Source organism: Mycena indigotica, assembly GCF_014461135.1.
Source record: "Mycena indigotica strain 171206Taipei chromosome Unknown Mind.scaff0001, whole genome shotgun sequence".
Lineage (NCBI taxonomy): Eukaryota > Fungi > Basidiomycota > Agaricomycetes > Agaricales > Mycenaceae > Mycena > Mycena indigotica.
In genome coordinates, this window is record NW_023503000.1 from 1,249,110 (window position 1) to 1,272,003 (window position 22,894).

The 22,894-nt window shown below is 49.6% G+C and overlaps 5 protein-coding genes across 5 annotated transcripts; 1 reads left to right on the forward strand and 4 right to left on the reverse strand.

Moving 5' to 3' along the window:
* Nucleotides 1-41: 41 nt before the first annotated feature.
* On the forward strand, nucleotides 42-901 carry MIND_00024400 (uncharacterized protein; the record flags this gene model as incomplete). Its single annotated transcript, XM_037357215.1, has 2 exons — nucleotides 42-749; nucleotides 806-901. The coding sequence occupies 2 exons, from the start codon at nucleotides 42-44 to the stop codon at nucleotides 899-901; spliced, it is 804 nt and encodes a 267-aa protein (XP_037225125.1).
* A 466-nt stretch (nucleotides 902-1,367) lies between these two features.
* MIND_00024500 (MFS domain-containing protein) lies at nucleotides 1,368-2,988 on the reverse strand (the record flags this gene model as incomplete). The annotated part of the gene is made up of 4 exons (XM_037357216.1): nucleotides 1,368-1,520; nucleotides 1,574-2,251; nucleotides 2,298-2,918; nucleotides 2,971-2,988. 4 exons carry the CDS (start codon nucleotides 2,986-2,988, stop codon nucleotides 1,368-1,370), a joined length of 1,470 nt encoding a protein of 489 aa, XP_037225126.1.
* Nucleotides 2,989-5,700: 2,712 nt separating this feature from the next.
* Nucleotides 5,701-6,801, reverse strand: MIND_00024700 (MFS domain-containing protein; the record flags this gene model as incomplete). Its single annotated transcript, XM_037357217.1, has 4 exons — nucleotides 5,701-5,874; nucleotides 5,921-6,067; nucleotides 6,121-6,364; nucleotides 6,527-6,801. The coding sequence occupies 4 exons, from the start codon at nucleotides 6,799-6,801 to the stop codon at nucleotides 5,701-5,703; spliced, it is 840 nt and encodes a 279-aa protein (XP_037225127.1).
* A 4,051-nt stretch (nucleotides 6,802-10,852) lies between these two features.
* On the reverse strand, nucleotides 10,853-14,048 carry MIND_00024800 (uncharacterized protein; the record flags this gene model as incomplete). The annotated part of the gene is made up of 11 exons (XM_037357218.1): nucleotides 10,853-11,039; nucleotides 11,085-11,368; nucleotides 11,412-11,660; nucleotides 11,711-11,866; nucleotides 11,916-12,518; nucleotides 12,571-12,792; nucleotides 12,844-13,023; nucleotides 13,073-13,210; nucleotides 13,256-13,534; nucleotides 13,585-13,803; nucleotides 13,863-14,048. 11 exons carry the CDS (start codon nucleotides 14,046-14,048, stop codon nucleotides 10,853-10,855), a joined length of 2,703 nt encoding a protein of 900 aa, XP_037225128.1.
* A 6,985-nt stretch (nucleotides 14,049-21,033) lies between these two features.
* MIND_00024900 (Glutaryl-CoA dehydrogenase) lies at nucleotides 21,034-22,809 on the reverse strand (the record flags this gene model as incomplete). Its single annotated transcript, XM_037357219.1, has 11 exons — nucleotides 21,034-21,093; nucleotides 21,144-21,151; nucleotides 21,199-21,721; nucleotides 21,770-21,836; nucleotides 21,885-22,003; nucleotides 22,052-22,187; nucleotides 22,235-22,358; nucleotides 22,410-22,513; nucleotides 22,568-22,617; nucleotides 22,667-22,701; nucleotides 22,743-22,809. The coding sequence occupies 11 exons, from the start codon at nucleotides 22,807-22,809 to the stop codon at nucleotides 21,034-21,036; spliced, it is 1,293 nt and encodes a 430-aa protein (XP_037225129.1).
* Nucleotides 22,810-22,894: the final 85 nt, after the last annotated feature.

The window sequence follows — 22,894 nt, forward strand, 5'->3', positions numbered from 1 at the left end:
AAATGTGAAGCGTCACGGTCCCGTGAGCGTGACCACTCTCAATGACTTCGTTCTCTGTTCTCCCACCATACCTGCAAAAACGCGTCGACAAGGCGTTCGACCTTTGCGCAGAATCTGAGCTAGACCATGCGACTTCCACCGCTAGTGGCGGCGGATTTGTTTTAGAAGCACCCGAGCCCATGCGAATAGCTCTTTCTTCCATTCCCGCCGCCCTCCAGCGGCTGGACCTTCCTCCAGACGATGAGCAAGTGCTGAATGTGTTCAAAAATGCCGCGACTGGCTGGTCGTCAGCGACGAACGAGGTCAACCACAACCCTAAGGAAACTGAGCTTTTCGTGAGCCGCGATGATTGGCATTCTGTTTGTGCCGTGTTGTTGGAGCACCATGCGGAGGAATACGGGGAGAGCGCAAGTGAGGGACGGCCATTTGACGACGATGACGAAGGAGATGCTTATGAAGATGTGGAGGACTCTGACGATTCTGACGAGTATATGGACGAAGATGACCTGGGCCCTTCAACTTCGAGTCGGAGAAGGAGGCCCAATACCCGCAGACGCGCAAGCTCTTCGGAAAGCTCACACTCCTCATCGCCCAAGAAACTTACTGCCCGACAACGCAAGACCTGTCTCGACACTTTCGCCCTTTTCTTCCCGGATGTTGACCCAAAGGACCTGGTCCAGCAGCGCGTCATGATCAAAGACGTTCAACGACTCACACAGCTCATTGGCGACAAACTTAAAAGCGAAGAGGTATGCCATTGCATCTACTACATAGTAGTCTCGGTCACCCATGACAATGACAATAGATCGTGGAAATGGTCGAGGAGTTCTCCACATCACCGGACAAGTCGATGAGCTTTGACGATTTCAGTGTCATGATGCTTGCAGCCAAACTAGCGTGAAAGTGGCGAAGGCATCTGTAAATTTCAATCCAGTGTTACTGAGGTGGGTAATGAGAACTACCCAATTGACAACTGTAAAGAAACAGAGTAGGAAGATACTGTTACGTATGTGCTTCCTAGCTAACCCATCACTTCACAGTTGTTTCTAGGGAAATATTCTAAATTCTGAACCTTGGTGACAATGGTTGCTGCCCTAAGTAGTACCTACAGTCAAGATTGCTGAAGTGGTTGAAGTAGTTATGATCCAGTTAACTCTGCATTTGAAACTCTGTAAAACTATCACGACATAACTGGAGCGATGTCAGCAATAGCAGCTCTTCATCCAATTCAAGTCAAGGCGGAATAGGCGCTGTGTATCGCAAGGTTGTGTCAATAAATACAGATAATGTACAACTACTATTCCCCCGTCTTTATCGCGGCAGTAGTGAACAATATTTGCAACTGAAGGTGAAAAGTATGCCAACGACTAGATCGTCTGGTCGCCGTCGTCTTCCGGCCCGAGTTGCGCGGACCGCTTCAACCGATTATCGTGCTTCAAAGCAGCAAGATCGAGCGCCAGATCGACTTTGGCACTTTCGGGCCAACGCGCAAGCACCCACTGGCGCATATAGACGCTAACCTGTTCAATGCCGCATTAGCGACCAATTTTATACGTGATGAGCACCACTGCACCTTTAGGTTGCGCTTGCCGGCATATTTTTTGTAGAAAGATTCGTGTTTTATGGGTTGCAGTAAATAGCGTAGCATGACGTTAGCCACCGGAATCAACGCGCTTTCGCGATAACCCGCATAATGGGCCAGTGTGGGCGTCCAGGTCGTCTCTCCCAATGCCAGACGGGCAAGCCACATAGCTGCCGCCGAAATCATTGAGGGTGGGACACCAAGCAGTCGATGATCAAGCAAATAGATCTCTGCAAGGTATTTTCCCAGCGTACGTGTGTGAGGGGCGTAATTGTCGGCTTTGCTGATTCGGCGGAGGAAATGCATCGGTCCGGTGTAGCTCATGTCCCAGTTGATTGAACGGAGGATATGCTGCTCGGCGGTTAACATTTCTTGAGCCGTGGTTGCGCCTTCAGAGATGATGACATAATTTTCGACGGCTGGTGCGATAGTCTCTTCGTATTTTGCGGCAATAAGAAGACAAGCCATGCCGACCAGTTGGAGTTTGTTAGTCGAGGCGGTACGGGTGCTGAGGAAGCGGTCGATGAGGTTGGCGCAGAGGAAAAGTGTTTCGGGGAGAAGTGAGAAACGCAGGTGGACTTGGATGAGCCACTCGTTAAGAAGCGCACGCATTGCCCAGGTAATCTCAGGTTGGCTGAGAATGTACTTCGGGTTCGGCATGGTTTTCAACTAGGAACGCGTCAACTGACGCGTTTCGTCTTCGACAGCGACTCACCTCAGTTTGCCGAACATATTCTTGAATCTCGACCACATACTCGCTGGCCATGCTGGGGTCATCATGGTCGGCGGCATCAAGATCCTCCCAATCGTCACCGTCAGGGTCAGCCTCCTCCTCATCATCAGAGGCCGAACCAAGCTCCGCTGCAACGAACGCTTCTTCCTCGGGTCCAACAGACGAAGTGCGTTGACGTTTCGCGCTCGGGCCATCGTCTTCGTCAACATCAATCGCCTCTTGCACGGCGGTCAGCGACCGACCAGCCACGGGTCGCGCATTTTCCTTCGTCACCCGAGTGGCTGCGGCACTTTTTTTCGGGAGGGCAATGATTTTGCGCCCGTCTGAGGGGCCAGCTTTCGCTTTGCCCGTAATGGAGAGGGCGCGGGACCGGTTGCGGTCTGTGACCTCTCTGAGAGCTTCGCGCTTGCGCTTGGCACTGCCAGGCACTTCGACGGCGGAAATAGAGGTGGTGGCATGGGACTTGGTCGATGCCACCAAAACAGGCTTCTCCGATGGCGGTTTGGAGAGGGTTTGGCGGGAGACGGCCGCTTTGCCTCGCTGGATAGCCTGGTGGGTGGACCGAGTTTCGTTCTCGGCACCAGCTGTGCGCGGGCGGCGGATCTGAGAAAAGAGCGTGAGCTTGACTTCAAGTAAAGGCAGTCTCATGCTTCACCGGAATGCGGGAGGCCATCGGTCAAGACAGCAGAGCCTGCACAGGGTATTTCGCAAGGAAGAGAACGGGAAGTGGTGGGAAGAAGACAAGCCGAGCACGTGCAGCTCGTGATCGCACAAACAATCGTTACATCATTGTGACCTATTGTGACAGTCAAAGAATAAGACAGACTTTGCTGCTAACAATGCGCATTGGACGACTACAAAGTGTATAGAAACCCACTCCGACCTTCCAGAGGAGCCGAGTCTCTCGACGCACGTATATTCTCTCGATAAAAGTAGAGCGTCGTCGAAGCCAGGACGAGCAGCAACCCCAATTGGGATCCCAGAGTGATCAGTATCCCCGGGAGGTACTGCAATCGGTGAGCTTGCGTCCTCATGGTCGCATAGGAAGCATACGCGCGGTGCTGAAGCTTGATAGAATATGTAGGAAGCTGTAAGACCTCCTAGTCCAGCAGCCGAGAGGACAACACTCGACACGATAGCACGTCTGGAATGCGAAACAATATTATTCGACGACTGCGAGGGCCTCTGTTAGACGGATCACATGTGGCTTGCGCAGCACTGACATATGCAAAAAGGCCAATTATGCTCCCGGAAGATCCCGCGTTGTTTAGAAATGTTCCTGGTCAAGTATGGTTAAACCCCGGGCCTTTTATAAAGAAACCACCGCGCATACCAACATAGCGCCAGCTATTGGAGGGAGCAAACCCCACAAGACTCCAACCGGTGAGAGTGAAACAGCATTGGATAGCAATGAACAACGCGCGTTGGCGGTAATGGTCGGACAACAACGAGAAAATCAAAGTGGATATTCCCTAAGCGGTCAGTCTATTTACTGCTACCTCGAAAAAAATGTCACCTACCCCGAGTATAAAAGGAGGGGCAACTAGCAACAGCGACTGGGTGGCACTCCACCCAAAACCGTATAACACGGGCGCCAGAAACAAGCTAAAAATGTCAGGTGAAACGACTGAAGGACAACCATTCGCACGCACGTAGCGCCATACAACGACATCGTCGCAAACATCATCATTAAAGCATATGCTGCGATGCACCAGTCGAACGCGTCGACAAACTTGCGCCAGGTCAGCTGATCTGGCAACGAATCGCCTCTATCCCTCTCAACGCGATCCAGAATAAACGTGGTATCGGCGTCAGAAAGAAAGGTATTGCTGTGGGGGAAACTTGGCCAGAGAAAGGATGCAAGAATACCCAGCGCGATCGTGATAGCACCGTGAATGATCTAGAAGGCATTTGAAGTGCATCAATATTGGGTCGAATAACCGGAACTCACGAATATCCAGGCCCATCCAGCAATTCCCATTCTTCCTGACAAAAGGCTCATCGTGTATGACAATATGGAGCCAAACCCAGCACAAATGAACCCGACAACATAAAATATCGCCAATCTTGACTTCGGCATGAGCCCAGATGTCAAGGCGGATGAAGAGGCCCAAACCGTGTTTGAACTTCTTGTCGCGTATACCTTGTGGGAATATATTGATTTATGTAGAGGGGAGAGAGAGAGAAATGCCTACCAAGTGCTGATGATAAATATTAGCGCCGGCGTGAATCCTGCCTGAGCGTCGTCAGAGAGTACCTATGTCCGTCCAAAGAGCACACACACCTCTAATATGCCGAGTAACGCTCTACAAACCGCGAGAACTCGCCAATTAGGAGCAAAGCCCATGAAAAGCTAGATAAATTTCTTAGCGCCATGCGGGTCTTTGTCCAGAAGCTTATAATAGTACCTGCACGACGCCCCACGAGATGACACAGAAGCTGAGTAGTTTGCGCGGCCCGACCCGGCGCAACAGGAGATTACTCGGTAATGGACTACCAAAGATCCAAAATATTAGACCTGACTGATTAGGCTGGGGTTAAGCTTACCAGAGTACATCCGGGACGAAGTAGACGCCGACAACGATGCTGAAGCGGCTTCCGATGCTCAGACCCTGTCCCGTCAGTAATCGTAATTTCATGTCTAATGGGAAACACACCAGATCTTGGTCCATACCCACGACACGTGCTATCGAGATATTTGCACGGTCAGCCAATGCCAGGGCATAGACGGCTCCATAAATCGGAAGGACATGCCAGTCTGCTCGGCGACTGCCAAGCGTTAGGCAATGGCACGATAACCTGAAGGAGAAAGATACATCCAGTATTGTTTTTTCCATCTCACAGCCAGGAATGGGACTGGATGCATCCCCTTCGTTCTTGCTTTGAGTCTCATCCATTCGTTTGCTGGGGTCTGAAGGGAAAATGAAAGGACAAGCAGGGAAACATCCAAGCAATTTAACCAAGTACAGCTCAGAAGCACATCATCCGTGAGCCGCCATGGAAGGCAAATCAGCGTTCAAATCATGTAAAATGCAACTATAGCCATGTTCGTATGGTTCTTGACCTGAGATGAAGCAACGACGAGAAGCAGCGAAGACAAGCACCCGAAACTAGGTCCAAATCGAGTTACGAGAACAATTAAATGGCGGGATAGGATTACAGGTTGCAGTCTAAACGACCATCTGCACAGAGTGGGGTCAAGATTTGTCAGCAAACTGAGGAACGGATAATCACAACTGAGATCCCATACCACTCATATACACCACACAGTAAATACTGCCCTATCTAGCTTTGAATATTTGTACACTCAGGGCTATACCAAGTCCTGCGGGTGAGGTTAGGGTTGAGCAAAGAGGTATTCAATGAACTGACCATTCCTCGTGTCCTACGGGTGTACGGAGATCTCCTTCCTCGAATCACTCGCCACAGACTCTTTATCGACGGGGATTATGGGTGAAGCAGTGTCCTCGAGGTATAGTCCGTTTTGCTCAATATACTCCACAACTTCGTTGGGAAGCAAGTAGCGGACAGAGAGCCCCCTTCGGATAAAGAGTCTGACCTGCGGGCTGTCAACTGATGTATCGGCCTGCATATGACTTTCCCACCTTAGTGCTAGAGACGTCATTCTGAATGAGTTGCGAGATGATGTGGATGTTGTTGCGCCACCGGGCAAGACTTTCAGTTGCCTGGTCCATTCCGGTACCAGCGCGCTCGACAATGAATGTCCCATAGCGTCCTAGAATGTGATCGAGCTGTGCGAAACAAATTGGTAAGCCGCGCATGACGGAAAGGGCGGAGAGCACACATCAGAGTAGCTCCAAACACCAGGCTCGCTCATTGTACTAATGAGGTCCGACCCGGCGAGAAGCATTATGCGAATATTGCGATGCTCGCCGTCCGCAGTCCGAGCACCCCCCAGAACGTCGTTGATCTGGTGGTCGAAGTGGTCGAGAACAACAGCGGTCCGTTGGTAGTCTTGGAAGGCTTCCCACGGGTCGACCATCAGCCAGGTGGAGGTGTCCTCTGCGGCGAGCGTGCACATCGTCACTCTATGGGCAGGTCAGCCACGAGCTTTGCCAGTGACAGAATCTAGCCGATCGACTGTCCGGATCAGTCGGTGCGACAGTACCCATTGGCAACAAGTTGCCAACAACCGGCGAGGGACGGGGACAACGAGAGAATAGAGAGATAGTGAATCAACGGAGACTAACCGGTGTTGGGCACTAAGCAACCCAGGCTTCTTGTACATGTCGCTCACTGGACTCAAATAACCACCCAGAATCTCGAAGTCGGTGTTTTGCCGCACGTAGTCCTTGGCCATTTCGAACATGCGAAGGTGGAGATAGGTGACGGGACTGAAGGAGCCACAGGCTACTAGAACGACGGGAGTTTTGGCTGGGTCGCGGAGGGTTTGCGATAGCCTATGGATGGGAAACTCGTAGTTCGGAGGGTTGGTGAACTCCCTCGAACGCGTCGCAGCAGCCATTGCTGGGAGGTGGGGTAGGTTGGAGCGGGAGAGAAGGTAGTGAGAGAAGAAAGTCGGGAGGTCACGCCGCCTGACTCACGCTGTGTAAAATACAACTTGATCTGCACTCCCACCATTCTTTTTACATAGCATCGGTCCCGGACCTAAACAACGATGCCGAAGGATCCGGTTTTGCGACGCAGCTCAAATTCCTCCTTACTCTCTCCCAATCATGATCCAACACCAACATCTGCTGTTGGTGTCTATATAATTCAAGCCAAACTTGACCCACCAACTATCGCTGAATTATACGCTTTGGTCAACGACAATCCCCGCCTAACTATGTCTTCTAGCGTTGAGGATGCTCAAGTTATCATCACCGCCATTCATATGCCGCGGAGACTAGAGCGGCATCTTGACCGTGATACAATAAAAAGTCGCGCAATTCTCACTCCAGATTTTCTACGAGATTCGGCCAATCAAGGCATTCTTCTTCCTTATAGCGACTATGCCGCAGTACGAGGACAAACGCACGATTCTGAAAGCGGCCCCAACTCGGAGGATCGTGATGACACATCGACTAAGTCTCAACGTCATTCCGATTCTGAGCTTGTTGACTTGACCCTTGAGCAACCTCATTACTCAAGCCGCTATGCCTGCCTCAGGCCGTGTCCTCTAGAATGTCCTAATGAAGACCTTATACAACAATTGGCCATCATCCGTCGTTCAAGAGAACTGGAAGGTGACGAAACCAGTGCACTAAGTTACGAGAGAACAATATCGGTCTACCCATCCTTTTCTCCTGTATCATTTCTGTGACACCAAATTATGCAGGTGTTGAAAGCATATCCTCACACAATCACCGATGCGAGATTGAGTGAAGTGTCAAGACTCCCTTCAATTGGAGCCAAGATGCTCTCCAAGGTCGTCGAATGGCCGTTCAGTAAACTTTCAACATTAATCATTTTAGAGCAGATCACGGAGTACACACAGTGTGCTCGAATCGAGGAAAGTGGTCAATAACTTACAACTTTATTCCAGTTTTTCCCCCTCACACCCAGCCAGAAACCATCGCAGCCTCTTCGCGGTTCCAGTCTTTATCGGCCTTCACAGCCATTTATGGAATTGGGTCAGCTACTGCGCGCAAACTATACGACTCATTTGGATTGCGCACGATAGATGACCTTATCCAACATTTCTCCTTGAATAAAGACCATCAAGAAAGCCGTTTGAAAACCCAGGCACCAACACTCTCTATCCAAGCAGCGTTGAGTCTGCATGAGGATTTCAATGAACGGATTCCTCGAGCAGAGGTTGACACCATACATGCCTTTGTCAGGACGGAGCTGGAAAGCATTCTCAAGGGCTGTACCAGTACGATCGTTGGAGGGCAAGTCATTGTTTTCAAGCATGGAGCCGGTCCATCGACTTCCACAGATATCGACGAGGCAAGCCTTACAGTAACGATGTCGACATCGTCATCACGCACGAATCGCTCGCCAGCGCAGATAGCCAGGCTTACTATAGCTTTTACAGACTGGTATCTCGTAGACACCGTTGCTTTCCAAGGCAACTACAGTTGCTACTCAGAGCCACAGGAGCTGCCTATTATAGTGTGTCCTCAGGTGCTTTACAAAACAGCTCTAGTTAGATTTGAGAATCGGACCAGAGTTGCCCGGACGTCTGTCCTGGGTTATCTAGTGGAAGGCAGCTAGGCCTCTTAGCATACGAAGCTGGGGTTATTTACTGAATGCAGCCCTAGCTGCCTACCAAGGTCTCAGGGGTTGCTTTGAGGAAGGCATACCATGGTGCTCCGCACGATATCTAAGGGTATCTTGTTTAATCAAACCAGAGTCAGCTTACAAAGCAGCACGGCCCCGTGATGTGACCGACTGCTGTTACGCTTATCGCGCTATCTTGACTGAGTTATGTCTCCTCCTCTGACTATACTAGTCCAGCAGCTTGTAGATTTTCAAGCTGAAATCTACACCCTCACTCTGTTTGTCTCCATTCTCTCTCGTCTCTGGGTGCATATTGCCTTCAAAGACAATATTCCACTCTTTCTGCCTCGGGGCAAACTTAAAACTTTCCTAACTCAAGGACTGGAACTGACGGAGGAGGAGGTGGACCAGCTATGGATAGCAACACGGCTTCATGTTCAGCAGTGGAAGGGACCGCTTCTAGAGGAAAAAGTTGACGAACTCTTACAACAGTACGGTCAAGCCTATGAGCTAGGTAACTGATCCTCTTATTCTAATCTGGGAGTTAATAAGCATATCAGGTACAGAGATGCTGTATCCCCCTCATAAACACTGTGTGGGGGGCAAGCCTGGGGCAACATGCAAAGGCCGGAAGCTTACTCAACCTCAGAAGGCTCCCTGCCGGGTCTTTACTCTACGTCGTGGTGTTCTGGCAGCTTATGAAGTGTCGTTATATTGTGACGGTCAGTTTCTCCAGCTTTTGGACATTTAATCTTGGACTGACTCTATATAGGCTGTAATACACGCTATCACTATGATTATTGCGTTACAAATGCCTCACAAATCAACTCTACCCGACATTACTATCCAGAGATTCTCCCCTTTATTCATGCTCAAGAAGCTTCATTTGTAGAGCAACAGCTCTGTGTGTTCTTTGAGCGAACATTAGCTATTTCACAGTATGTCACGCCTCCCATCTTTCATCTCATGATTTACTTTCAAGATAGTACCTCCACTTCCGACCTCTCTGAGATCTATAACGATACACTGGCTCAATTACCTCAAGTAGTCAACTCATCTCTGCTCCCAACCATCAGTCAGAGTACGGTTATGGACGCATTCACGATGCACGCGCTGCTTCGACGGGCTGATCACTACTCGGAGAGCCTTGTCCTGCTCCATCGATGTCCTCAATCGGAACGCCTGGAGACCGCGTTTACGTATTATAACCAACGCATCATTCAAGATGGTCAGCCTATGCGCTACCATGCCTGTCATGACTGTCTCAAGATCATAGATGGGACTGGAGAGCAACGTTGTAAGCCATCTACTACTCATCGTTTTACCAAATCAATGGGCCCCAGGCATTCTCCGGGCTGCTGTTACAGATGGAGTGACCATTGGTCATCCATGCTGCTTAAAATTTAACTGTCAAGAGCGGCTCGCATCGGTGAAAGATCATTTCTGTCCTTCTCATGCTGGCTGTGAAAGCCAGTGCCGCATGTCTACGTGCGAGGAACCCGCTGATGCAGGTTTTATTACTTGTTCGCAGCCCTTACATCGTGCACTGGAGGAGAAGATGCGGATAAGTCAGCAGTCAGTGTTTAATGACCTTACTCGCCGCCTAGATAAAAGCAACGTACCACGGACACCAAGACGTTCGAAGACCACCACAGTTAAATCAGAAGGCCGACTTCAACTCCGGCGTAATTATACACACAATGACCAGCTTATGGTACTGCCCTGCGGTATAATCATTGGTCGAGCTACGTTTTTCACATCGGAGGGTCCAAGCGCAGTTCGTGTAATTATCCGTTTTTCTCTTTGTCTCTTTGTCTATTATCTTATGGCACTTTTAGCAATTTCTTAAATCTCTGTTTCCAGAGAAATGGATGCTGCCTACACATCTTTTCTACGACAACGCGTGTCATCTTTTAAAGCACATCTTGACGCAAAACGATTCCCACTTTGATGCCGTCAATTTCGTCCTTGATGTTTTCCACTCGTCGGGCCACGATGATGACTTTTGTAATGCTCACTGCCTTCCCATCCTCTTCTCTGAGCTCCGGACCAGTCAAGACAGTTGGACATTCAACTCCTCTGTTTGTGAGCAAACCAACGTGTGGTATGGAGCATTTCAAGCTATTGTCCGGGAAATGTCCCAGTCTCGGTACTTTGGCCATTCTACTATTGTGTCTTTGACTAATTTATTCACTAGTTACAATTTCTTTCTAGATGAAATGATATCTATTGCCAACGAACGTCGTCTGGGAGTACTACAAAAACGAGGGAAGCAGCCTTTTTTGATGGACAAACAGATTTTTGAAATGGCTTGGTCACCAGTAAAAGAAGCGATAATGTAGTACAAGTATCTATCTAGTATTGGATAACATGGCCTGGCTCCGAAGATTATAGTGATTGAGTCCATCTCGACAGGTACGGGCCCGGTTCACATTCCGTCGGTTATTGCTCCCATGATCACCCTCGGATTGCGCGCCGGCATTGATAGCTTCTGCGCTAGGCATGATAGAGCCATGAGCATGACGCCCATCGAACAACCTATTTTTTGTCAAAACTAAAAGAATCATTTTGATTATAACTCACCACAAAGCATTTGCAGTGGTTTCAATTGCGACACCCCACTCAACGTATGCAAAGTTGAAGTCTTGGGGGCCGCAGTTCTCCTTGGAAAGCTGGAAGCAGGGATGAAGGCACCCTCCCTCGATGTCGTCGTCACGGTGAATGCAACTGACGAAGTTACTGCAATGATACCCAGTTAAACCATATTTTCCTAAGTAAGCCAACTCGGATTCTTCCACGAGATTTTTGTAATAAGTAGGAGCACCAGACCAGATAGTGCGGGAGCCCTCGACAAGTAAGTTTAACGTCTGAGCACAGTCAGTACAATGAATAGCAAGGATTCAGATATACCATGGCATGTCGCATGAGACCCAGAAGATCTTCTGGTGTTGCTCCACTATGCTTGGCATATGCGTTATAAATATCGCCCTTAACTCCACCTTTTGGTTGTCGTGTTCCATATCCAGTCATAGTACCAATATGAGACCAGTTATCCATCGCTGCGCGGCGGCGGATGCCATTGACCTGTACGAGTCGGTGATTCTCTCTCAAAATCTTCATTATGTCTTCAGAGAATGCACAAAAGTTAACACCTCCAACCTGCAAGTCGGAATAAGTTTAGAGGATTGATAGAATTGGTAGTAACGTACAAGCCGATACTTCCCGTCATCTTGGTAATAGAACCGTACAATATCCCGGCCACACTTGAGAGCCACATCATGGCGTCGACGATAGTACTTTAGTTGAAGACGAGGATCGTCAGGAGAGATGTACTTCTGTCGCTTTTGCTTTCCGCGTGACTTGGTCTAGACTTCATATTCGTAAGTAAGATTAGAAGAGAGAGCAAAGACAGACCAGAAATTTCCGGGGCTGCAAACGGCTTTTCCCCTTGGCATGAGTAAGAGCGTAGTCAAGAAACTTGTCGGCATTTGGATTTCGTTTGACCTCGACCATCCGAACACAAAACTGGGAAGGATCTCCCTGAAAACACTGAGGGCATGATCGATCTCGCCACCAGGATGGTGTATGGGCCTCATCCTCATCTCTATCCATCTCCAAACTCTGGGATTTGGCCCCTGCCTCCTGCTGGTCTGCAGCGATGGTCATCTGCCGGGTCTGCTGTTCACGGTGATGTCTCTTGCGGGAACTTCGGCCTTGAGCGCCAGAGATAATGGCCAGGGTGTCGGAACGTTCTCGCTTGGTCCCTTCTGGTTTTTGCATAGACTGTCTTGCCCGTTCCTTCCGATTTATATCTTCACTGACTTCATTCAGGACGCTACGCTGCCAAAGTGACTCAGTAGCTATAGTCCGCAACCGTGGGTCGAGTTTCTCAATGAAAGTGGTCGCCTCGTCTCGGATTACTTGATCTGGATGAACATCTTTTCGTGCCGGTCGCGGTACCACCATATAGCTCATGATATGGTTATATACAGTAGCCGGGTTCCATACATCGGGGTCCTGAAGTCCAAGACCACTGAGAATAATATTCCTTATATGAATTTGTACTTACAAACTTCCACCGAGCTCGTGTTGGATACCGCTGCGTACAGGCCTTGAGATGAGGTTTAATCCATCGGCGCCAGTTGAGAACAAAAGCGGCTTGAGACATAAACGTAAAAGCAGCCATGGGATTATACGTCCACGGTTTCATTTCTTCCGTGTCACTGATGAATTGAAGGAGGTTTGGGACGAATTGGGCATTTCCCTTGGCGGGGTCAATCCGGATGGCGGTCTAAAAGTCACTGAGACATATAACACAGAAGGAGAGAACGGTAAAATTAACCTTGGCCCGGGACTTGTCAGGGAAGGTATTGGGAGAGCCGTCCCAACAGTGCAGAAGCAAAATATATGCTAGCTTCCAGTTATACCGCCGGAAAAAAGGCAAGAGAAGACCATGGTGGTCAAACTCAATAAGATTTCCTGGTTGACAAAAGTCGTACATCCATCGTTGTAGACCCGAGCTCTAGAAAATGGTAATTAGATTATAAGAAAGCAGGGGTAATTAGTCGCACCTGCAACTCCTCTTGAAAAGTGGCGCTTCGATAAACTGTTCGCTTTAGCCGCCGAAGCCACACCAAATCATCCACAACTAGGTTGATTTCTCGATATAGGGTGTCGGTGTCTGCTGGAGTGCTGGTCCAAGGTACAATCTAAAAGATTGACTGGAAGGCAAATATATATATACAAGAACGAACCCGTCGAAAGACCCGGTCAGCACGGTCCTTAATATCGCTTAGGGACCGGTCCAAAGTCAATATAGGCTCCAGAAGGGGTGGAGGCTGAGTTGACTCCCAGAGCTTTAGATGTTCTTGAATTTCTAGCAAGAGCTCATCTTGCTCATCAGCGTAGTCGGAGTCACTATCATCCGACATGCAATCGTCAGAGTCATTATTCTCCAGTTCGTATTCCATATCAGGGTGACCATAAGGAAGTAGAACGTCTTCCAGTGTAGAAAATTGCCGGGCAGGAGCATTCTATAAACTTATTCAGAGAACAGTGGGGGACAAACCGCCGGGGTACTTACGGCCAACCACGCTACCGATTGAATCTTCTGGATTTTAGAGCGAAAAGAGGTCAAGGTCAACTGTGCGTAAGCCATGTGGTCGCGAGAGTCGTCGTTTTGGTTAAAGCGCAACTCCTGGAACTCTATGAATTCTTTGAGGATGAAGGGGAGATGTTCGTCAGAAAGGCCTCCAAGATCCACATTCAAGACACGCTCAAAGTAGCCACAGATCACCGAGATCTACCAGAGAGCAGTTAGTGGAGTCAATCAACTAGCAAGGAGCAAAAAGCTACGCGTACCCAGTAAGAGGAAGCTCTGAGATATTCTATCAGCTCTCGTCGCATAGTAGAAAGCCCAGTCGTCTTAAAAAAGGAGTTGGAGAGAAAGTAGCCTATGCGACGGTCGTCATCAGCCCAGATTTGGGTCTGAAGAAAGTCGATAGAGTCAATATGAGGGGGGCCACCCCAGCAATAATCGTCCTTCATGGGAACAGACAAGAGACAAGGTGCGTAAACACATAGCGTAATGACAGGGACAAATATGATGGACTACAATATCCAAAAGGCAACCTTCGTCGGGCTCGTTCTCAACAACGAGGGCATGCGGGGGGACGCGGCTGAGAGCGTTTTGAAGGTAGAGGTAAGAGGTACATATCTGCAAACTCTCGTAAGATTCGGCGCAGATTTGAGCAAATGGGAGCACACACCCAGGGAGTCCAAAAAAGGCAACCTTCGTCGAGCTCGTTCTCAACGACGAGGGCACGCGGGGGAACGCGGCTGGAAGCGTTTTGAAGGTAGAGGTAGGAGGTAGAAGTCTGCCAACTTTCGTAAGATTCGGCGCAGATTTGAGAGAATGGGAGCACACACCTGAGGAGTCCAAAAAAGGCAACCTTCGTCGAGCTCGTTCTCGACAACGGGGACATGCGAGGGGACGCGGCTGAGAGCGTTTTGAAGGTAGAGGTAGGAGGTAGAAGTCTGCCAACTTCCGTAAGATTCGGCGCAGATTTGAGAGAATGGGAGCACACACCTGAGGAGTCCAAAAAAGGCAACCTTCGTCGGGCTCGTTCTCAACGACGAGGGCACGCGGGGGAACGCGGCTGAGAGCGTTTGGGAGAGAAAGGCAGGAGGTAGAAGTCTACCAACTTTCGTAAGATTCGGCGCAGATTTGAGAGAATGGGAGCACACACCTGAAGAGTCTAAAAAAGGCAACCTTCGTCGGGCTCGTTCTCAACAACGAGGGCATGCGAGGGGACGCGGCTGAGAGCGTTTTGAAGGTAGAGGGACGAGGTACATATCTGCAAACTTTCGTAAGATTTGGGGCAATTTTGAGAGAATGGGAGCACACACTTTGCGCCGAACAACAGTGAAAACAGGAACAAAAACAGCCGGCCACGGTCCAGAGCCAAAACAATAGGCAGCGCGAGATAGTGCCCAAAAAGTAGTAGGAAATGACCAGGACCACCAAGGAAGAGGGCACAACAGCGAGGAGATCCCGGGGGGAAACTGGGGGTGGAGGTGGAAACATCAGAGACAAGGCCCAGAGAAGGGGAAGAGGGGACAACATACCATGCACAAGCGGCCACAAAACAGCAGAACACCCAGAAAGTATAGAGTCTCCACGGCTGTCGCCCAAAGGCCCAACCGGAGGTCTTGAAAACAGAGCGCTTTCACTAAGGTGTTACGGCCACTCCTGGAGAGATAAGAAAGTAGCAAAACAGTCAGTCACCCTTATATAGCCAGCGCGTGACATCAACAAAGTCGCGTACAGACGCGTCTCAGTGAATAAGGGGATGACTGGGAGGAATACACAGAAGAGACGCGTTAAGCACGTGCATGTCACAGCAGTCACATCCTTATCCACACACTTTTGCACCATGTCGGTCACCCCGGCCGTAGCCGGCTTTCGACAAGCCACTATTGCCACTAGTGTCTTGGATCCCAATAATGTCGACCTCCCTGATATTCCAGAGCTCTTAGCGCAGCAAAAACAACGCCGGAATGGACCTCAAGTTCCGACAATAGCCGCAGGTGTCTTTCGCCTTCCTCAACCCACCACATTGGAGAAAGAGCACCAGAGGAGTGAACACCAAACTAAACTAGACAAAAGCAGGTAGCTCCCTTGCAAGTAAACAACATCAACTGACAATTTCAGTTGCGGAAACATTGCAATGCGTCTTCTGCTATGTGGTGCCCCTGGCTCCTGTCCATATCTGGTAGGTTTGTCGGATTCAGCCCAGTCCAGTCTGACCAGAATTCCAGCCCTAGCTGTCAGAGTGGCCTAGGATGTGCCGGTTGCACAGCGAAATGGCTGCGTACCGTCCAAAATCGGGCCATTCAACAGGGTGCTAATCCTCGACGACTCTCAAATTCGACGGCGGCTCCTTGTTGTCGTACCCAGATTTATATTGCCGGCCTGCATATTTCACGCAAGCTACGCACTATCTGTGAGCTCATTAACAATAATGAAGAGGACCCCACGAGCACGGAAATCATCGACGCTGAACGCAAGGAGCTAGAAAGGGCCCGCGCCTTATTTGAAGAGAAGCACAATGGAGAAGATTTGGACTTTGGGGAGATGATGTGGGTCTTTCAAGATACTTTAAATCACGGTACTACTGTTCCTACTACTAGGGCTGGAGCTCGTAGCCGCTAAATATTTAGTCACTCTCATCGGTCTCAATAGACTCGATTTTCTGCCACAAACTCTTGGGCGTGAGAGAGCGGGACTTCCCCTTGGGAAAGGCGAGACGCAGAGGCTCCAGCTTAGTGGCCTTGAAGGCCTCGACTCCTTTTTTCCCATCTGCCTCGAAGTTGAGAATATATTCCCCGCATTTAACCAGGAAACGAATCCACTCGGCGGAACGCTTGAGGGAAGATCGTGCCCACACCATATGTTCGTATGGCTCTGGTCAATGTCAGAACCTTATAAAGTATGTCTGGACACTCACTTTGATTGTCGTCGGTGACACGGGTGTAGATTTTGTACATATACGGCGCCCACTTCACTAGATCGTCGAGGGAGGCACCTTTGCCCGGCTCTCCTGGGCCCTTCATTGCTGAGAATGTATCATCCTCCTCAACCGCCGCAATCTTCTGGTAAGCTCGGCTATATCTCTTTGCAATAGCCTCCCGACTTGGTTGTTCATTGCGGCCCAAGACTTTTCGTCCTTTTTTCCCACCTGTTTCAGCTGGCTTAGGCTCCGCGGGACCATGCTCTTGCTGTCGAGCAATCAAGAGTTTCAGAGCGTATACCACCTGCCCCCTCTCGTTCGGCTGCCGAGTAGCGTGGAATTGGGCACCATCAAGCGACCACCAGAGACAGTCATTGGCTGGCGCATCTTCTTGGGCGAAAACAACCTTGGAAATGGCAAGCCCCTCCTCATGCGCTCTTTTAGGACCAACACATTCGTCTATGTCATGAGGGCAGGAAGTAGAGCATCGAAAAATTCCTCCGACTAGGTATTTGTAAGCCTGGTCGTCCGTTTCGTAGGCATTGGCTCCGGCCCGTAGCTCGGTTCCTTGACGTTGCTCATGGATGGTCAAAGTGTACGTGTCTATTGGGTGTATTAGAGAGAATCATCAACGAACCATAAGCTAAACACACCCAGAAGGATCAGAGTTTGGCCAGCAAGAGGTTGCATCGCTTGTTGGAGCAGATGAATAATGCCTTGAACTGGAATAGAGATGTAGGTTTCCGGCATAGATTCAATACCAGGAAATGCCTCCAAGGTTGGAACATTCAGTTCATTATAGACGCGCTGAGTTATCTGGTAGTTACTGGTGGCGTCACGGAGAGCGATAGTAAGTTGCACTGAATGGATGTAAGTTTTGTTATCCATCCTTATTCAAGGCGATTACTCACAGCAAAATGTAGGGGGAACTAATAGAGGAGGGGGGGGAGGAGGGTTGTCCGGCACAATAGGGGGATCCTCCGGTAGGACAGGGGTATCTTGACGGCTTCCTGCAGCTCTAGTGGCTGCAGTTCCTACTGGCTCTGCCCTATCGAAGACCTGAAGACATTAGATGATACTCTAGAGAAAGGAATAATAAGACTTACGACAATATCCAAGTGCTGGGTGCGTAGCAGCTGACGCAAAGCCTTTTCCACTTCATCTAAACCAATAGGCTCCTGAATAGCCTTAACATAGTCGAGTCGAAACTCGATAAGCTTGGTTTCTAGGGCTTCAACAATCTTCTCGGGTCTGTTGCGGAGCGTGCGGTCCCGAAGTGAACGGCTTTGGGCAAGAGATGCTAAGAGAGATCGGGAACGCTCAGTCCGAGCCGTATCTCCGCTCCGTAAGTCGTTTTTAAGTTGATCAAGAACGTTTTCTGGGAGCAGCATCTCGAAGCGATTGGTGTTGGGTAGGACCATGATGGTTCTGGAAGAGGGCCAATTTTCAAAAATAAAAATAAATAAATTACAAAAAGGTAAAAAAAAATATCAAGTAATTTTTTGCTTGGCAGCTTGACGAATATGAGACCAAACACCCTCCGCCGTTTGACCAGCCTGTATGGATTTCTCAAACTTATCCATAAGTAGAGAAGATGCCGTTTTGTCATGTAAAGATTTCCATAAACCATAGTGAGCATACCAGCTAGCGTTGACGTATTGGGTGGAAAAAACTTTTGGCGTACGCCACCGTTACTTTGTCACCCCTTGCCACATGAGCACCGTGCTCTAGGAACAAGCGATTAACCTCGCACGTATACATGGGAGGAAACGTGGGCAAAGATTCTCTGACAAAGCCGTGAGTAAATGCTACGTAACCGGTCACCGGTCTCTCACCTTTTCACTACGGATACCGTCCTATGTGGATCTTAGTTAGACAATGTAAACAACATTGAGAAAGGTGTCCTTTACCCAGATAAGATAGGATGCGAAGGGGTTTCCTCCTCTCCATCAGACGTTAGATCAATTATAGCCGGTTTTGAGCTAGATGCCAGGGGTACCGGCGTTGAGACCGGTGAAAGTGCTGGCTCCAAAATCCTAGGTGGCACTTCAGCAAATAGAAACTAGTAAACCTAGAATACCTACTCGGTTTTGACTCGTTTTAAAACACGAGAAATAGAAGGGTCAGGCTGCGATCGTTTACGAACACTAGTGCCAAAAGCACAGGCTTGCCCAGATAGCTCCATACAACCCAGAAGTAATCGGTCGCCAGCTTGTACATCAGCAAGGGCAAGAGCCTGTGCCTCCCAAAGCCCATCTACTGGTATACAGTAAATACGCATTTGGTCGGCAGTTTGACCGGTGAATTGAAGGAGCTCGGCACTTTGACAGGGAAGGAATAGTGGGAGAGAAGTAGTCGGAATCTTGCATGCTTTGGGCTTTTCACCAAGTACCTAGAATGGGTAGATTATGACGAGTAAAGTGGTAGTGAATATCCAAAATACTCACAGAGCACCATTCCACCGTGATAGCGTTTTCAAGTTGCCTTCCTATCTCTGGCCGGCTTAAAGGGCGTGCACTAGAGATGGTGCCCAAACGAGAATTTTCAATAAAAGAGGGAGGAAAGGCGCCTTTTGTGTAGGCATCTGATAAATTGTTGCCATATGTTCGACGAAAGGTACGGGAGGCCGGAGTAGGTGTAGAAGATGCTGAATTGATGGGGGACTCGTTGTTAGAGGGAGAAGTAGAGGCTGTGGATATGCTGGAGGTAGGAGTGGATGGAGTCGACTCAGATGTTGACGACAACACTATGGACCGGTTTAAGAGTTCATATTTGGCGAAAATATAAGACGTACCATGATCAGTAGAGATACATCCATGCACTGGATGTGTTTGAAGCAGATGAGCGCAACAGTCCTTGCACAGAAAGTGCGAGCACGCATCACTACGAATGCCCTGGCCTTTACAAAAGGAGGTATCTAGGCAGTGAATGACACCGGAAGGCTATCCAGTCTTTTTAGCAAGATATTTTAATTGATTAAGAACGTACTCGAGCGTTAGTGATGGCATCCTGGCCAAGAAGAAAGTAGGCATTGCAGCGATTGGTTCGCGCAGCTGCTGGAATAGCACGGTGAAGCCGTCCAGAGGAGGGCCAACAAATAGAACACTAGAACTGCTGTTAGGCTGAAAAAAACATACAATCCGGCCTACTTTGGAGAAAAATTGGCCTCTCAGCCCCAACACGGTGGAATTCTTGATTTGCTTTGAAGGGAGAATGGTACCAATATTGCATTTTTGGCACCGCGTCCCCATAGCTGGTATAGGCCCGGCAACAAAAGGCGACTCTTCCGAGTCAAGAGCCTCAGCCATAGAGGAAAGAAGGGAAAGGAAAAGTAAGAGGAAGTGGCCAACACGTGAAGCTTCGTCACATCTGTCCAGACGCGTCCACAATGAGTGTCACAACCCCCCGCCTGACCGCGAAGCAGCCTAGGTTATGCCATAAACCACCAGTATCAAGGTTGGTGTGATGCAACTGCAGTTATGGTTAAGAACCAACTCCGGTTGTGGAGGGCAAGCATCTATGGATGCTCTGTAGGCTATCTATGGGTAGAGTATTTAAGCAGCCATAGTAGCTTCTGTTTATCTCAACCGTTGCCTCTGAGAAATAACTGAGGTTGCTTTGCTGAGGCAACCCCAGTTGCTCTGCTGAGGCAACCCCAGCCACTTAACAATCCCACTATGGCAGCTTAGCGGGACAGCCCTAGCGGCCCTCAAGGGAACCACCCTAGCTAGCCTACAGAGCAGCCTGAGTTAGACTAACTAAAGCAGTTGGTATGGACAGAGTCTGTGGAGATCCGATAGTAAGACGTTCGATCTCCGCCAGCGGGTCATCCCATGTCAGCGGTCTCTGCGAAAAGCTCGTGAATCGGCTGTACCACCAAGGTAAATATCCTTATAAAACCTCGTCCTGTCCTCATTCACACTGCAGGAATTGTCACCCATGTTATGCGTAAATATTGGAGCAGCCCGTTATTGCTTGGCTTATCTTCCCGAAGACCTGTCTGGGTTCCACCCTCCTGAAGTCCTCAGAACATCAACATGGGATACCCTCGAAAAGGCATTGACGGTTTTCCTGCTCCCACCGGGTCCCGAAACACCGGCGCGCAGGGTCCATCGCCGCGTCGATTTCATCGTATCGGCCCCAGAGACGTATTGGACCGCAGTTACCGGGTGGTCAGTCTTTTTTAGCGGAAGACAGCCTTAAAACTTTTCACAAGGACCGGATCCAAGATGTTCGAACGTGATTTGCGGCTATGGGCCAAACAACGGTGCGTTCCGCGACCGCAACTTATCACAACTACGACTGAGTTGACCCCAGAGGATTCAAGTTTGATAGCACCGGCATGTAGGAATCGGGTTTCGTCTTCCCGTCCTCCGTTTTGAAATGTTTTTTTTAGTGTTCGACGGAGAGACAGCAAACAATATTTCCCGAAAACAGAAGAAGAGGTCTTTTCCATTTTAGGGTTAGGGTTTCTTGACCCGATTCTACGAAACGCAGACGCTTGAGATGTACATGTACTCCTAATTGGCGAACGCTTGTAAACCAGTAATAGCACGTCCGAGGATGAGGGCATGGATATCCTATGGCGACCGTTAGTAAGGAGTATATGTCTAGTTGCATGAAGGCCTACATTGGTACCTGCGCAGTGTTGAGCCTTGATCCACAAAAATTTGGAGAAGACTCACCTTCATACGTGTTCGTCACTTGCAAGTTGGCCGCGTGACGCCCAACATGGTACTCGTCCGCGCATGCATTACCGCCAAAGATATCAAGCAGCGCGCGAGCGTGGAGCAGTGCTTTCCCGCAGTTGTTTCTCTTGACGATGCTGACCATGTTCGAGGAAAGCTTCCCCGCATCCTTCAAGCGGCCGACCTGCAAGCTGGCGAGCAAACCGAGAGCCGCCTCTGTCTGGGCATCTGCGAGTTTCTTCTGGATCAGCTGGAATGACGCGATGGGGCGGCCGAATTGCTTCCGTTCGAGGCCGTATTCGCGTGCGCGGTCAATGCAGTCTTCGAGGGAGCCCATTACTCCCCATGAGATTCCGTAACGCGCCGAATTAAGGCAGGAGAATGGTGCAGCGAGGCCTTTCCCGTGGGGAAGCAAAGCGTCATGGCCAACGCGGACGGAGTCCATGAAGACAGAGCCGGTAAGCGACACGCGCAACGCGAGCTTATTCTTGATTGCGGGGGCGGTAAGGCCTTTCATCTCCTGCAAGGAATGATCAGACAGCACGCTTTGGTCAAGAATACCACCCACTTTCTCCAGGATGAAACCACGAATTTTGCCATCCCATTTGCATTTCGCCCAAATAATGAACACATCGCTGGGAGGAGTGTCAGTTGTGGTGGAACACAAGTGTTGAGCTACTTACGCGACAGGGGCGTTAGATATCCAAGTTTTGCTTCCGTTTATGATATAGCCGCCATCCACTTCTTCTGCAGTAGTTTCCATGCCTGCGGGATCCGAGCCATGGTTTGGTTCCGTCAGTCCCTACAAAACCAATTAACAAGACGCGTCCGCTCAGCAGGTGACCCGTACAAAAGCCCCGACAATCTCGCCCCGGGCAAGGCGGGGAAGATATTTCTCCTTTTGCGCGTCCGTCCCAAACTCGTTGATGGGATGCATAACGAGCGATGATTGTACGGAGGCGGTCGATCGGTACCCAGAGTCGACACTGGCGGACATGAGTCCAGGGAGATGCATACGAGAGTGACAGCAAACCGTTCTATTTCGCGCATTATCAGGCCGTAGGCAACGTTGCTCACGCCCGCGCAGCCATAACCGTTGATGGTGGGTCCCAGTAATCCGAGCTTTCCCATTTCCGGAAGCGTTTCATGGTTGAATCCTTTCCAGGCAGTTCAATTCGGCTTGCACAGTGCACAGAAAGTTAGAATACCTTCCGTCCTCCACGAGTCCAATACGCGGGGGAGAAGGTTCTCCTGTTCTGGATGAGCTAATTCGAGTTGTGGAACGTTACACTTGCCTGACAATATGCACGGGCTGTATCACTGAGATGGCTTCAACATTGACCACGTTCAAGCATGAATGACGCACCGAACGGCTATCTCTTCCTCTGTCAGTAACGACTCCAAGTTAAGAGGATCCTGGATGCCAAAGTATAAGGTTCGTGGTTATGCCTGAAGAATCGGTTACTTGGTAGTTCCAGTTCGGATCGTTGCGTGCTGAAGCTGGGTTAACAGTGAGATTAGAGTGCCAGTTTACTGCCAACCGGTCGAAGCAAAGCGGGCTAGACGCAATTTTGGGACTCTGAGACGAGCAAGTGTGGGGAGGGACATGGTGGTAAGTAACTTTGGTGGCAGTGATCGGTCCTCAAGCTCCGAACCGCGCGAAGTTGCCGGTTGATTGCCGACACAGCCTGAT